The following is a 14,826-nucleotide window of genomic DNA, read 5'->3' on the forward strand; positions in this document are numbered from 1 at the left end:
CGTATAAATGAAAACTAAAATTAAGTGTTTTACAAGAAAAGCTTACATATCTGGGCTAAGTAAAATTTTCAGACTTTTAAACATCGACCAAGCAATGCATCGTAGAGTTTATAACAGCTATATCTGCTTCCAAAAGCTCGTGTATCGATTTTATACTATTTCCCAAGAGAGATGTAACGTCGTTTTGAATTCCATTAACTCTTAGAAAATTTTCAAAATTGTTTTTATATATTACACAATTTATTATTTATATTTTTTTTATGCGAAACGTTTATTAAAGTTTTTTTAAAAAAAAATATTGCAGACATTTTAACACCATTTTAATGTAAAATCAACACGACGCTGATAGTAAAAATAAATATTATTTCAATTGATGTTTTTAAAGTTTTTGGTTAATAATTTTGTCAGGAAAATTATATGATTTATGATCTCCAAAAATAATATTATGTTTTAACTAATCTAACAAGATATTATACGTACAACGATCAATAACATATTACATAAGATATAATATTTGATAGAATAAAGACTTAAGTAAATCACTGAAAATTTGAATTCTTCGTCAAGTGACCTGAAATTTTTGATAATCAAAATATGACAAATGAAATTTTAGCTTTCTTTTAAACATGTGTTTAAAATCATAAAATACGTTCTTGTTATTATTTTACTTAATACTTTTCAAAAAATTATTTAATATTGTAATGTCGCTAATAGGGTTTAATATAATTTGATAAAAACTGTTTTTACCAAATTTAACATATATAATAAAGAAGACGTAAAAGTAAAAACACTAAAAACTAGTTGAATGTTGATAAGTGTAGTTTTTACTCCGCCTCCGAATTATTCTATAATATTGGATGTTGTCATGTTCATATCAAAAAACTAAAGAAAACAATGTAAATATATTTAACAAGCCTTATATTGTAATATACATAGAATACATTTCTCGACAATTGTCTGCGTAAACTAAATTACGTTGATCCTTCGTTAATATATTATTTTAATTTTTATAGTTAAATGTAATACAAAATGATGGTTATAGATAAATGGTGAATAAAATAAACACCATTAAATATAAATAATATAATACAGCTCATACTTTTTATACTATGACGTAGTATTAATGTACTATGGTTAAACACATTATAGTTATGTTATGCACATATAATATGATGAAAATAAGTGTTTATTTCTTATGCTATTATTAGTTGTTACTTATTATATTATAATATAGGATGTAACCGTGTAAGGTATTATTCATCAGCAAATTTTGAATTTATATAACACCGGGGAAACAGGTTTATTCATACTTACAATACAGAAAAAAAACAATAATTATACAAAAAAATGCGTTAAATGAAAATCAATGATGATCAAAGAACCAAGTCGTATCTATGCATAACTTAAAATTAAGTTTCAGTAGTTTCACAATAGATTTATCATATTATGAAATATCACGATATTTTAAAAGCGTTTTAACTGAATAAACAACTTTGTCTCACCGTTATGTTTATTATCAGTTATCACACACCTCGCTATAATACTTAGCTATTATTATATGTCTACGAGTCTAATGTATACATATATTAACTAGTGTAAAATGCATTTTTTGTTATCATTTTATTTACTCTAACTGTTTTTAGATAACACCGTACAAAAGAATGTTTCTTATTGTTGGTTATATGATTAGATACAGAGAATTTTGAGTTAAAAGCATCGTAAAATGTAATACCGACTACAAATTGTTGCAGGAAATAAAAAAAGGATTTATCAGCTTTTAGATACTATTCTCTAGTCTCTATTGATACAGTGATACGATTTCTTACGTGTAACGTTAAACTATACAGTATACGTGTGTTTATGTTTAGGCGTGTTGTAAAATAGGTATGTATAATTTGACACGAAACAATAAATTCATATTATAGTATTATTAGTATTAAACCTAAATAACATGGGCATAATATATCGATACATCACAATATAATATTATACTTATGCAGACAAACAGTTAAATGTTAACTCGTAATGAAATATTTTTTTACAGACTTTTTCACGACTAATTAATCGTGTTGTTAATGAGTATTTTTTATAATATACGGTTATAAAAATAATAATAGAGCTGCAGTAGATTGAAAACAACGTCTCTGGTAAGCAAAGAGTGGCGGTGATGGCGTGTTTGATCTTTTGTCATTTTCAAATTGTATACAACCATTCGTATTTTTAAACGTATTCTGTTATTCAAAAGGGATTACCTAAATACCGGGAAAAAAATTGAATCGATTCGTGTCATACACTATTGTAGATACTTTATGGCATATACGCAAGTGTTTTCGCATTTGAATGCCATATTGTGTTCGTTCAATTGAATACAATTTACCAGTTACTCGTAGGTATAGATGCGTTATATATATTATATAGGTATATATGTAATATTTAAAGCCGTGTACTGGTTACATACATTTATACATTTTGGCGACATTTATCGAGGTATAGACACTCGCATCAATTGGACACATTTTCGTATTCGCGGGTATAGGTACCTATACTTCGGACGTTACAAAATTGTCGACGGATCTACAGCTGAGATCACCTAGCTGTAAGCTACATTATAATATAGTGTATACCCAGTGGCGTAGCCAGGATTTTTTTTCGAGGAGGCTGATCAATTTTTGTTGTGATTTTCATAGACCATTAAAAATTGAAATAATTTTTAAATTTTCTTGATATTTCGGGGGAGGGAGAGTTGCAACCCTCTCAGCCTCCCCTGTGTATACCTACACAGACTAATGTCTAATATGGTAACATTTAAATATTATAATATAATACATTACATAACAAACAAGGTATACTTACTAGTTACTACCTATACAATATTGTAGTAGTGTGACCGAATCGGATCTGCGGTAAGCTACTACACCGGCACACCACAGTCCGCAGACTATAAACATCGAAAATATCAGTGTATAAAAGATATACTACAGTGAGCACCTATGTGCGGTCCAGGACCGGTGCAAAAAAACAGTGTAAGCTTACATTATATTATAATTATAATAATAATAACATGACGGACGTAGCCACGTAACCTCGGAAGACCGCATTGCGTCGTTATTGCAATACGTTCGACCCTATTTTTCGGTTGACGATTTAAGAAATAAGAAACTTCCATTGAACACCTCGGCGAGCTGGTGTAATAATTGTTTTGCGGGTCCTCTTAGCACTGGTCCGACCTCTATTCCGCACAAGAAACGCGATAGTCGACAAATAAATTATTGTTCTCCCCCAAAAACAAATAACTCTGTTGAGTCACGGCGAATAGCGAACCTATACATACCTACGCATGACTTGCGATCAAGTATGGGCAAGTGCAGAAAGTGCAGTTACTATCACTTGTTCGGGGATTATCTTACGCGCCTATATATATATAGGCTATATTACATTGTCTTATATATGTCCGACCGTATTACTCGGGCGAGACAGAGAAATCTCTCTTAGTCCGCGGGCGCGCTGCGATGTGTTTACGTTATTGTGTCTGAAACAGGTATGTTATTTTCTCTCCCTCCGGTGGTACGGCCCGGGGGCGGCTGCCGAGACGACAACTGAGGGTCGGCCGTACAACTCGTAAGTCGTAAGGATTTCTTTCCATTCGTATATAATAACGATAATAATAATATGTGGTGCTAGCGACCCCGAGTCTCCCCTCTTCGACGTGCGGAGGGACGGCGACACGGTCGGCACACACGCACAATATTTTATATGTACCTAAAAACGACCAGCCGCCGTCGCAGCGCATGCAACGGCGTGGCGGCGGCGGCGGAGCCTGTCAAACGTTGACAAGTGGTCCGCCCGAATTGGCGTGCAACACGAAACGCACATCACACACGCACACACACAAGCGCACAAGGAGGCGGTGGGTACAGACAGAAAAACGTACATACCTGCTGGCAGAAGCAGCTGCACCGCAACTATAATCTTCCCTATCCGCCCGCCGTGGAAACCACTCCACCGCCGCAACGTGCCGACCCCACCCATTCCTACCCTACACACAAAGACCGTTTCAACCTGCCACACACACACACACACACACACACATACATATACCTACCACCACCGGTCTCCCATTATTTTAATCATTATAATTACGCATAATAGGAGTACCATTATTGTTGTGTGCGCGCGCGCTTGTGTGCGTCTGTGTGTTTATGTATTATTATGGAATAATATAAATTATTTAATAAATCTTTTAGAAAAAAACAACGACAAAGGCTTGCGTGATGCTAAATAGTTTTGAAAAATAATTTTTCGTCGTTTTATTTTTGTTGTTTTTGTACGTCTAATATGTTAATTTGTATTGACGGACGTGCATGCGTTCGGGGATGATACAAATTTCCAAACGAAATCGACGGTCATTGCATTTCATATCGGAAAAATCCACGAGCTCCGTTTAGTAATTACTCACATGTTTCATGTTTCTAATACTTTACCTATACGCGACCATTACAATAGTAACGCGTGTAGATTGATGACGTGAAAGAATAAGGTCGTCTGTAGGTACGGAAATTATACGAACAATTTTCTATTTCTTTGAATTCTTGCAGCTATAATTGCATAATATTATATTATTCTATCCGCCTAAATGATATTATAACACAGAATATACATATAGGAGGGCACCGCGAGAACCATGACATTCCTAACAAGTATGACTCTTATTCGGTTACCCGACACCGGGCCCATTTTCCTTAAAATGAAAAAAATGTATAGTATACATTTTTTTCAAATGCGAAAAACATAATATCACATGTAGTTGTATTTCACATCGATGTCCGGTTGTTTTTCTTGTCAGACTGACTCATGGTGACGTATTTTATACTATACCGTTTTATAATTGAACATAAATAACCAAAGATGTTTTTGAAATTACCTGTGTGATGCGAGAAAAGAAATCGTGTCCAATAATATAACTGCAGCAGTTTACCAATTTATCGCTACATCAGCCATCGGGGTGTATATATAAAAAAATACCAATGAACGAACCATAATTAATTGAATATAAATATGATCCATATTCCATAATAATATGAAGGGTTGTTTTTTTTGTATGGAAAAATAATAATCCGTAACTTATGCTCGATAATAATAATAAAAAAATTATAAAAAATGATACTCGCGTAACACGAATTTTTCGTAATTAATTAAAAATTTTCATATCCACGAATACTGTACTTTGAAAACACGTTCAGACATTCGTATTAATTTTTGTATAAGTATTAGACTTAATAATAATAAGAGTAATTAATTCTTTGTCAAGCAACTCCGCGTTTAACAAAACAAGTGCAACACTTTTTGTACCTTTATGAATACAATATAATATTATACTTGACAATTCGCCACATTTGGCAGAACTAAAATGACGTACCGGTATACCTACCTAAACTGGCTATTTATACATATAGGTTACTTATGAACCCAGCAGCTATTGTTCTCTGCACAGTATTTCTTAATTTCTAGACTTAAACATAGCGACATTTAAGATCGATTTTTGGGTAAAAAAAAAAAAAACACAAAAACAATTAAATAAAAACCATGGTTAATAGGTATAATTTTTGTTCTTAAATATATATCAATTTTTTAACAAAAATATTTTATATACAAATTTTTTTCATAATGACAATAGTCTACAGTGTTTTAATCATCTGGATTCCATCTAGGTCACCTAGTGAGTGGTAACTAGGAATAATGTCAAGGCTCGTAATGTTACGTTGTTTTATATTTTTTATTTTTACCTACCTACCTATATGTATAGTTTTTCGCGAACACAAGTCACAATTAAAAATTAATAATAGGTAATCATAATAATAATAATAATAATAATAATAATAATAATAATAATAATAATAACCAATCCGTTTGGCTTCACACATTGAGCAAAAAAACGTTTAGTCTAAATTTCATTCGCAACGAAAAAACAAACATAGGTAAGTCTTAAGTTGATGTTTTTTCTTTTTTTATCGTTTATAGATTTAACATTATACAAACAATTAAAAGCATTTTTATTCAACAAATAGTGGACGTGCGGTTAAACAAAATAACATTATATATAAAAAGAAGAGAGACCTAAACAATGTATTGGTAATTTTTTTTCTTTATAAGTACGTTCAAATATATAGATTGTCTGATCTCTGTTGAGCTTATATATAATAATAAAAAAGAATAATAATAATAATAAAAATATAAACAAAACAAAAATATTGGTTATAATTTTAATTACAAAGAAAAATATAATAAACGGGTAAAAAAATATTATTATAATAATAAAATACTTAGTAGATTTCTACCTTGTTATATTATTTATATAATATATTTTTTTTTTATTACATGATGAGCATTAAACTAAATTATCACATTGATGTACAAAATGTAAGTAATTGAACGGAACAGGGTGAAACTAGTATCTGAATTATAACAAAATAAGATGAGTCAGGTACCTAGTTCAAATGTAAAATGAATAGTACCTATAATAAAAAAAAATAATAGACAAGCCAACAACGATGGATGGTTTAATTGCAAAATCTGTCAGCTTTGGAGAGTGTTATCGAAGGTCAAGATTAAGATAAAAACATAATGAAATAACGATTGTACAATTTGTAATACAGAATTAACTAAATGAAGTTGAAAAGGAACCTGACCTATGAGAATATTTAACTAACAATGATTTTATGATTTATAGCTTTTCAAAATAATAATAGTGATAATACATTTTGTTAAATGAATTCAAGATTTTACATGATTCAAGTTCAAGTAAAATGCTTAAATTTCATTCATAAGGAAAAATAATGTCATTAAAACATAAAAACTGCAAGAAAGCATGACAAATTTCTCAATTAGGTATGTAATGTTTATTAATATAGGTAATAATAATAATAATAATAATGATAATAATAATAATTAATAATCATGATAATAATAATAATACCTAATAATATATGAATTAGATGTTGTCAAATAGAAATGATGGCAGAACCCGATATTCTCAACAAAACATAATATGTTACTAACTTACCTAAATTATAAATATATATCACATATTGAAATGTTAAAAAACAAAATATTCCTTCGGTCATCTAAGCTGCCACAAGTCTTCATTGACTGTATCCCTCCTGATGTTGGGCATTTTTAGAATCTTCTCTTTGGCTTCTTTGGTGATCTTTGTGCACCCGTACAGATCTATGGACCGCAACAGTTTGCACGAATCTGACAAATGCTCCAGACCCTTGTCAGTGACTGAGTTGCACTGGCCAATATTGAGCACTTCGAGGTTGCGAAGCGATTTCGATATGTACAGTATGCCATCATCAGATATTTGGCATGAACCTAAGGACAGGGTGTGCAGGCCGTATAGCCCGTGGGAGACATGGAGAAGTGCCTGGTCGCCGATCTTATCACAGAACGACACGTTGAGGCTGCCCAACTTGGTACAACCTTCGGACAGGTAACCGATGCCAATATCGGAGATGTTGTCGCACGCACTCAAGTTCAGCTCGTCCAGAGTGTTCATGCGCGACACATAGTTGAGACCGGTGTCTGTGATGTTGACGCAGAAGCTCAGGTTGAGACTGCGCAGGGAGCGCAATCCCTCAGATACATACTTGAGGCCCTCATCGGTGATGTGCTGGCAGTCTTGTAGTCCCAGGAACTCGAGTTGCGCGTTGCCGTCGGTCGAGTCCTTGCTGGCGCCGCTGATGTGCGACAGACCGACGTCGGACAGGTGCCAGCACGACCGCAAGTTGAGATACTTGAGTTTCTTGAGTTTGCGCGCGATGTGCGAGAAACCCTTGTTGGTGATGTACGAGCAGCCCTGGATTTCGAGTCGGGTGAGGCCGCGCAAAGTGTCGGCGATGCGTATGAGACCGCCGTCGGTGAGCTGCTTGCACAGCGACAGGTTGAGTTCGGTGATGTTCGGGTGGTGTTCGAGGAACATCTGGTGCAGGTCCTCGTCCTTGATGTGGTAACAGCCGCTCATGTTCAGCGACACCAGGTTGGGCACGTTTTGGACGATCTCGCGCAGACACTTGTACCGTGAGACGGACAGCACTTGGATGCGCTTGATGCCGCGCTGCTTGAGGCTCTCGTACATGGGATGCGACGACCGGCACATGTCGATCTTGGCCTCGACGCCACGCCACACCGACTTGTACCAAGCGGCCTCGCGCCACGCGGTGCACACCTGAGCGGCACGGCCCTTGTCCGGCACGTCCAGGTAGCTGAAGATCAACGCCAGTATTTCGGGGTATAGCCGGTGCACGTGCGTGGGCCGGTTCTCGTCGTACTGACATCCGCCGGCCATGGTCCGCCGTTCCACTGTCGTCGACGACTTGACCTTGCGCGCGGCCACGGGCTGTACGTGCGCCTGGTACGGTTGCACTCGGTACGGCTGGAACCGCGAGATGTGCCTGTACGAGATGGGCACCTCCGTGAAGCCGCCCAGCTCGTCCATGATGGTCCCGTACGGCCCCGCCGACATGGCGTGTCGCGCGTGCACTGCGGTGGTGTTAGGTCTCACGCGTTGTCGTCACCGTCGGCGGTGCGTGTGCCGCGGCGCGCACCGACGGCGTTGGCTCGCGTTCCTTCCGCGAACTCTGAGGGGCCGCGTCAGCAACGCATCGCGAAATCGGCGTAGACGACGGCGGCGGCAACGCACTTCATGGCGGAGCGAACGAACGGCGTGAGGAGAAAAACGCAAGAACAACGATACTGTTCGCTACTGAGACTTATCAATACGGAAAGGAAAAAAAAAAATATTGATAAACCTACAATCGCGATCGCGCACACAATCAGAATGCGACCGTATCGCGAGATAAAATGTGAACGTTTATCGTATCGTGGTTACGCACGTCACGAGAGCGTATACCGTACTGACGGCGGTAACGGGGGAACGGGTCGGACAAAAAAAAACCGTGTACTACGCTGCGTGTGTGTGCGTGCGCGTATGTGTGTGTTGGGTGTGTGCGCGCGCGCGAGCGTGTGTGTGTGTGTGTGTGTGTATGTGTGGCGATATTTCAAACGAACGGTCTCGGCGGTGGGGGGTGACCGTCACGTCGTCGTCATATGGTGCGGAGCGGGCGCGGGGTGTTTGTGTTCGCTCGAATAGTGGAGGGGACCAGCGACCGCGGACGAGCGAGAGAGTGACGAGAAACGAGCGAGCGTGTGCGAGGGACGGGGAACGAGCGTGCGAGAAAACGAGTGGGATAGAGAACGAGAGCGCGAGAGAACGAGTGGGAAGCGGGATTGGTAGCGAGCGTGTGAGAGTGGTGTAGCGGATTGGTGGGTGAGAGAGACGCCGACGCAGCGTCGGCCCCGTTCGGCCAGAGTCGCCGGCACCGCCGGTGCTGCCATCCGACGACAACCGCGCGTCTCTCGACATTCTCGTCGTCGCCGTGACGTCGTCTTTCAGCCTTTACCACTTTTGTGACCGCTTCGTCCGGACATCACTACGTCGGCCACTGCCGCGCGCGCGTCTTTGGTCTTTTTACCGTATTCGACTTGCTCTCGTGTGCTACAGCCGCGTATGACGTGTAGTTTGTCGGCGGCGCACCGACGAGTGTCGTCTGCGTTCCAGCGAATTCCTACGGACGGGTCGAGTTGGGTCTCCTGTTAGCCGAGTTGCGCGAAGAGCGGAGGGGGGAGGGGTACAATAGTTGTGAGCCCCGTCACGGTTTCCCTCATCGGGTCCCACATGACTGGTCGTACGAATGAGTGGCGGCGATTGCCGTCGTCGCGGTGAAGAGGTCTCGCGGCTTACAAATTTACGACGGGTAGTGTGTGTGTGTGTTTATAATCGTGAGAAATAGCGAAATATTAGTCGTGGAATTCGCGATGGCGATAGAGACATCAATAGGCATATAGATAGTACAATAGTGCCCGACAATCTTAGACGATATATGTCGATGTGTTGGGCACAGACTGCAGACACACCGCGCAAAAGATTCCAATTGTCCGCTACCCGCGAGTAGACGATAACCAAATCGACAGTTTTAAAAAATAATCTATGCGGTTGCCCGAAAAATCGATATTTTTACTAAAAATCGACATGACCAAACGACGTAATAATATCATGTATATAGGTACACAATGATAATAACATAAATATGTTATAATGTATTCCAGAATACCGTGTACGGCGGTGCCTGCAGTAAATTACAGGTAGTATGAGTAGGATCCAAGCGAAACAACCTGTACCCGCATTGTAAATTATGTATACGCGAATATTATAGGTGTAGTTTTGTAATGGGAACATTGCACAGCTGCTTGTACATATATAATATTATAATATAGCTTGTGCAACGGTTACAGTTTTCTACTCCGTCGTTTGAAATACACGACTCGTTTATCTACGTATAAAACTCCTGAAAATTGATATTCGTTCCTGGTTTTCAGCCGTTACTTATCAACACTATATTTCGTCGATATAATGTATTTTTTACGTGATAAACAGGTAATACCACTGCAGTGCCTATTCATAATCGAGATTTCTAAATTTCATAATTATATTATTATAGTGTCTACCTAAATACAATCGCACGTATTTATATTATAAACATTCAAGTTAAGTTAAATAGGTATAAAGGTACAACCAGGCGCGGATCCAAAATATATTTACGATGAGGGGGGGGGGGTTGATGCCATGCACGTATCGTATTTTATCGGCTGTCGAAAACAGACATCCTAGAATTCACCAGTGTGGCAGAGTCAACTGGGGGATCACCCCTTGCCCCCCCTCCATGGATCCGCGCCTGGATACAACTAGTGTCAACGACGGCAACCAATCGAACGGGATAGTAATACTGATACTGAATAGTAAATATTAGGTATATAAGAAATTTAATAAAAAAACAATAATTTTTTTGTAGTTTATAGAATATTCATAAAAATAAAACGATGTACCTCTGATTACTAATTTTTAAACGTTAAATGCTCTTACGACCTGTAGAAATAAGTTTTAAACTTGCATTAAAACAGCATGTATAATATTTAATAGTACCTAAAGGTACCTATTAAATTTTCAGGTCATTGAAATTAAAGTAATTATAAATTAAAACCAATTATAAGACATTTTAAAGTGTTCATAATTTTAGATATATCCACAAATGAAAATATAAATTATTATATTATTTATTATTTAATTGTTATAAATTAGGAATATATTATATGATTATAAAGTTTTAAAAATGTTGCAGGGTTAGGTTAGTCAACAGACACATTATCCGTGAAATCAAGTTTCCTCTATATGTTTTATATAGGTATATCATATAACTTTGAGTTTTTTGTTTTTTTGTTATGTAGTTGTTTGTTGCGTAGTTTTTAAACATATTGTATAAAATCCAAAATAGTAAGTGTTGAGTGTACCTCGAAGGCTCGAAATTGTCACTTTATGTGGTTTAATAGTTCAATGGATATATTCATATCCATAATAATTATTGAATAGGCTCGAAAAACGATTCTGAGCATAGAAGTCAGCCTATATTTCTATATGGTTAATTAATTATATTATTATTTATTATTACTAATTAGTAATTTATTTTTCTATTAGTTATACACTTATATGATATGATGAACTAATTTTTACCAAAATAAAATTCACATATTATTATATTACACGACAGGCGATATAATAATACTATTTCATATAATATTACTTGCGCTGTTATTAACTAATAAGTTGTAAGTTATAACTTTAAGTCGCTATACCGACGTGGCGACGTACCGTTAAGGGACCGCCACAGCAACATTTATTTTTTCTGTCTATCTGACAATCTCCCACTCAGTATAGGAACAAAGCTATTACGTATTTCCACGATTACGACTCTCTGGTTCAGGATAGGGCAAATACACCTATTATATTATAATTTATAAAAAATAATAATATTCTCTGTGCAATGTGCATTGAACGGATAGATTTTTAAAGTTTACATTTTTTATAAATATAAACACGTTTTTATTTAAAATAATTTCTTAAGCATAAATAACTTACTAAAATAATAAATATTAAAAATCTATCCGGTCAATTCATAGGAAATATTCTTCTTTATAAAATATATTACAATAAGTGTTTTTGCCCTATCTTGAACTAGAAAGTCGTAATCGTAGAAATACGTTGTGTCTTTGTTCCTGTATTGTGTGGGATATAGAAGGACAAAATAAATGTTGCTGTGGCAAATAGGTTTTATATAATAGATTTAAATATTTAAAATATTATTTTTATTATTAAAATATTTTGAAAATTTAATTGTGTGTATGATAATATTCGTGTATAGCAACGAACAATTTTAAATTACTGCAAGTTACAACAAAATTATAATTAAACCGTTATTTATTTTTACGTTTAAATATCAAAATTCCGTTGAGATTTTAATTTGAAATATTTATAAAAAAAAATTGTGCTTTTGTATTTACGATACTTTTAAATTTCTATGCAAATAACTTGTATAGAATCTTATATTATATTTTCAAGCTTATTAATCGAATCATAATACTTTTATCGTAAAATAAATTTTAATTTTTTAAAGTAGCTTAAAATTTGTAAAAATATTTTTAAAAATGTCATTCTGTGAAGAAAATTTTTTTTATTTTTTGATTAATAACAGTTTTAAAAATCACCTTAAGAAAAATCATTATAATATAAATTATATTACATAAAAAAAAAAAAGACAAAACAAAAAGAATCAAAATATTTTAATCATTTTATGTTATCTCTGTAGTAATTGCTAATATTAATAAATATTGAAAATTTAAAGGTTACGGTTATTCATTTTTTAATTAAAAATATTAAATAATAAACAAAATCGATCTTGCCAAAAACTTGTTTTGAGTAAAAATTTCGTATTTTTTTCACTTTTCCCTATCATACTTATTGTATAAAAAATAATTCAGAATTTTTTACATTTGGACTGTTTTTGTACGAGAAACCAGTCAAAGTTTAAGATTGGTTATTTCACTGTAAAAAGTGTTACTTGAACTAAGAAAAAAACGTCAATATAAAACCAATGCATTCATCGCTCCGTTCAAAATCTAAAATTAAATCTCTAAAATACTGATAAATCCTTAACATTTTTTTTAACCAATATATATATATACAATAATGATAAAAAAAACATTATTAACGTTAAACTTTAAACTCATTTTGATTAAAATTTAAAAAATATAAAAATATTTCATTTTGGTAAGTACTACTAAAATATAAATTATACATATTTAAATTTAAAAATTATAATTTATTTTATGTTCTTAAATTATATATAAAATCACTATAATTGCAATATACACATTAACTACCAAAAAATAATAATTGTAAATTATGTCTATTAAATGTATAATACTGGGTAATAATAATCTGAAAAATCTACCGTTTAATGTATGGGTAGTGAGTACCTATTACTATAGTTATTATAGTAATGTAACAATAGTATTAATATTATATAATGACTGTTATTATCAATGTTAGTTCATTATTTTATCGTAACACTATATAATTTACATCAAAATGAATAATTGAATAAATATGTAAATAACAGTTTATAATAATATTCATTTTTTTAAATTCGTCTTAAAAAGTTAATAAATAACCAATTATAGTTTAAGTAGTACTTTGAAACTTAATATTTTCTTATTAAACTATCTGAATATTATTTTAAATGGATATTCATGATTCATCATATCAATTTTAAATGTGAAATATTGCTTTGTGGGTTTATTACTATTGGTAAAGAAACTATAAGAAGGAACTATAAGTTCTTTACAAAAACTATTTTTGTAAATAATCAATAATCATAAACCTAATACAGTAATACATAATATAAATATCGTGAAATTATAAACTAATTAATTTATGAAGTATGATTTTATTAATTTATCTATAATGCGTGCTGTAGTCTGTAGTATTTAAATGTGTAATGAACTAAAAATGATTTTTAATTAATAAATTGAACTAGATTGATTTATAATGAAGGCTCAGGGAAGTGATATGTGTTAAGTACTTATGTCCTATATAAATATAATACACAATTATACTTACAAGATAGTTAATATCTAATAATTTTACTTTATTAGTAATAATCAGGGCTAGGGACTTATTGCACTTAAAATCATTAAAATAAACCCTTAAAAAAGCGCTTAAAAATATCATTATATATAAGCACTCAAATAAGCATTTAAAAAATTTAAATTTGAGCAAAAATATTTAACCAAAAAAAAAAAGTTTCTTTTTACATGATAAAATATAGGTACTAGACATAATTTTTAACTGTACTAAAAATAATATAATTAAAGATTATAAAAAATATTGAAACAAAATGATTAGGAAAAGTTTCTAATTAAAAAATCAAAAAAAAATAAATAAATCTTTATATTATTAAAAAATTAAATTTCACTTTTAAGACATTTTGCCTTATTGATCATAGATTTTCCGAGGGATTTTTTGAAAAAACTAGAAAAAGTAGAAAAACTGGTACAAAAAGTAAAAATAATCAAAAAGACTAAAAATCATTGAAAAAAGCAAAAAAAGCACTTTCAAATTTCATAATTGAACGTGTTGTAACATGACATGTACCTTAGATCATATATTAGTATATATTCTATTAATCATTTAATAGGTAATAAATAAGTAATTGTTATAACTAATAGTAATAAGATAAAAAATTTTCTAGAAAAATTAATAACAATAATAATATTTTTGACCTGAATTAATTAAATAGAATTTGTATAAATGTATAATACACATTCCTTTAAACAAATTTACATTCTCACAAGGTCAAAATAATAGACAAGTGCGTT

General features: G+C 33.6%; 1 protein-coding gene across 1 annotated transcript; it reads right to left on the bottom strand.

Annotated features, from left to right (window-relative positions):
* Positions 1–5,570: 5,570 nt before the first annotated feature.
* On the bottom strand, positions 5,571–9,294 carry LOC113549161 (F-box/LRR-repeat protein 14). The gene has a single exon (XM_026950340.1). It carries the CDS (start codon positions 8,519–8,521, stop codon positions 7,118–7,120), a length of 1,404 nt encoding a protein of 467 aa, XP_026806141.1. The 5' UTR covers positions 8,522–9,294; the 3' UTR covers positions 5,571–7,117.
* Positions 9,295–14,826: the final 5,532 nt, after the last annotated feature.

Source organism: Rhopalosiphum maidis, chromosome 1 (assembly GCF_003676215.2).
Source record: "Rhopalosiphum maidis isolate BTI-1 chromosome 1, ASM367621v3, whole genome shotgun sequence".
NCBI lineage: Eukaryota > Metazoa > Arthropoda > Insecta > Hemiptera > Aphididae > Rhopalosiphum > Rhopalosiphum maidis.

Excerpts from the sequence above, each read along its gene's own strand:
- LOC113549161 (XM_026950340.1), bottom strand. The coding sequence starts at position 8,521 with ATGTCGGCGGGGCCGTACGGGACCATCATGGACGAGCTGGGCGGCTTC.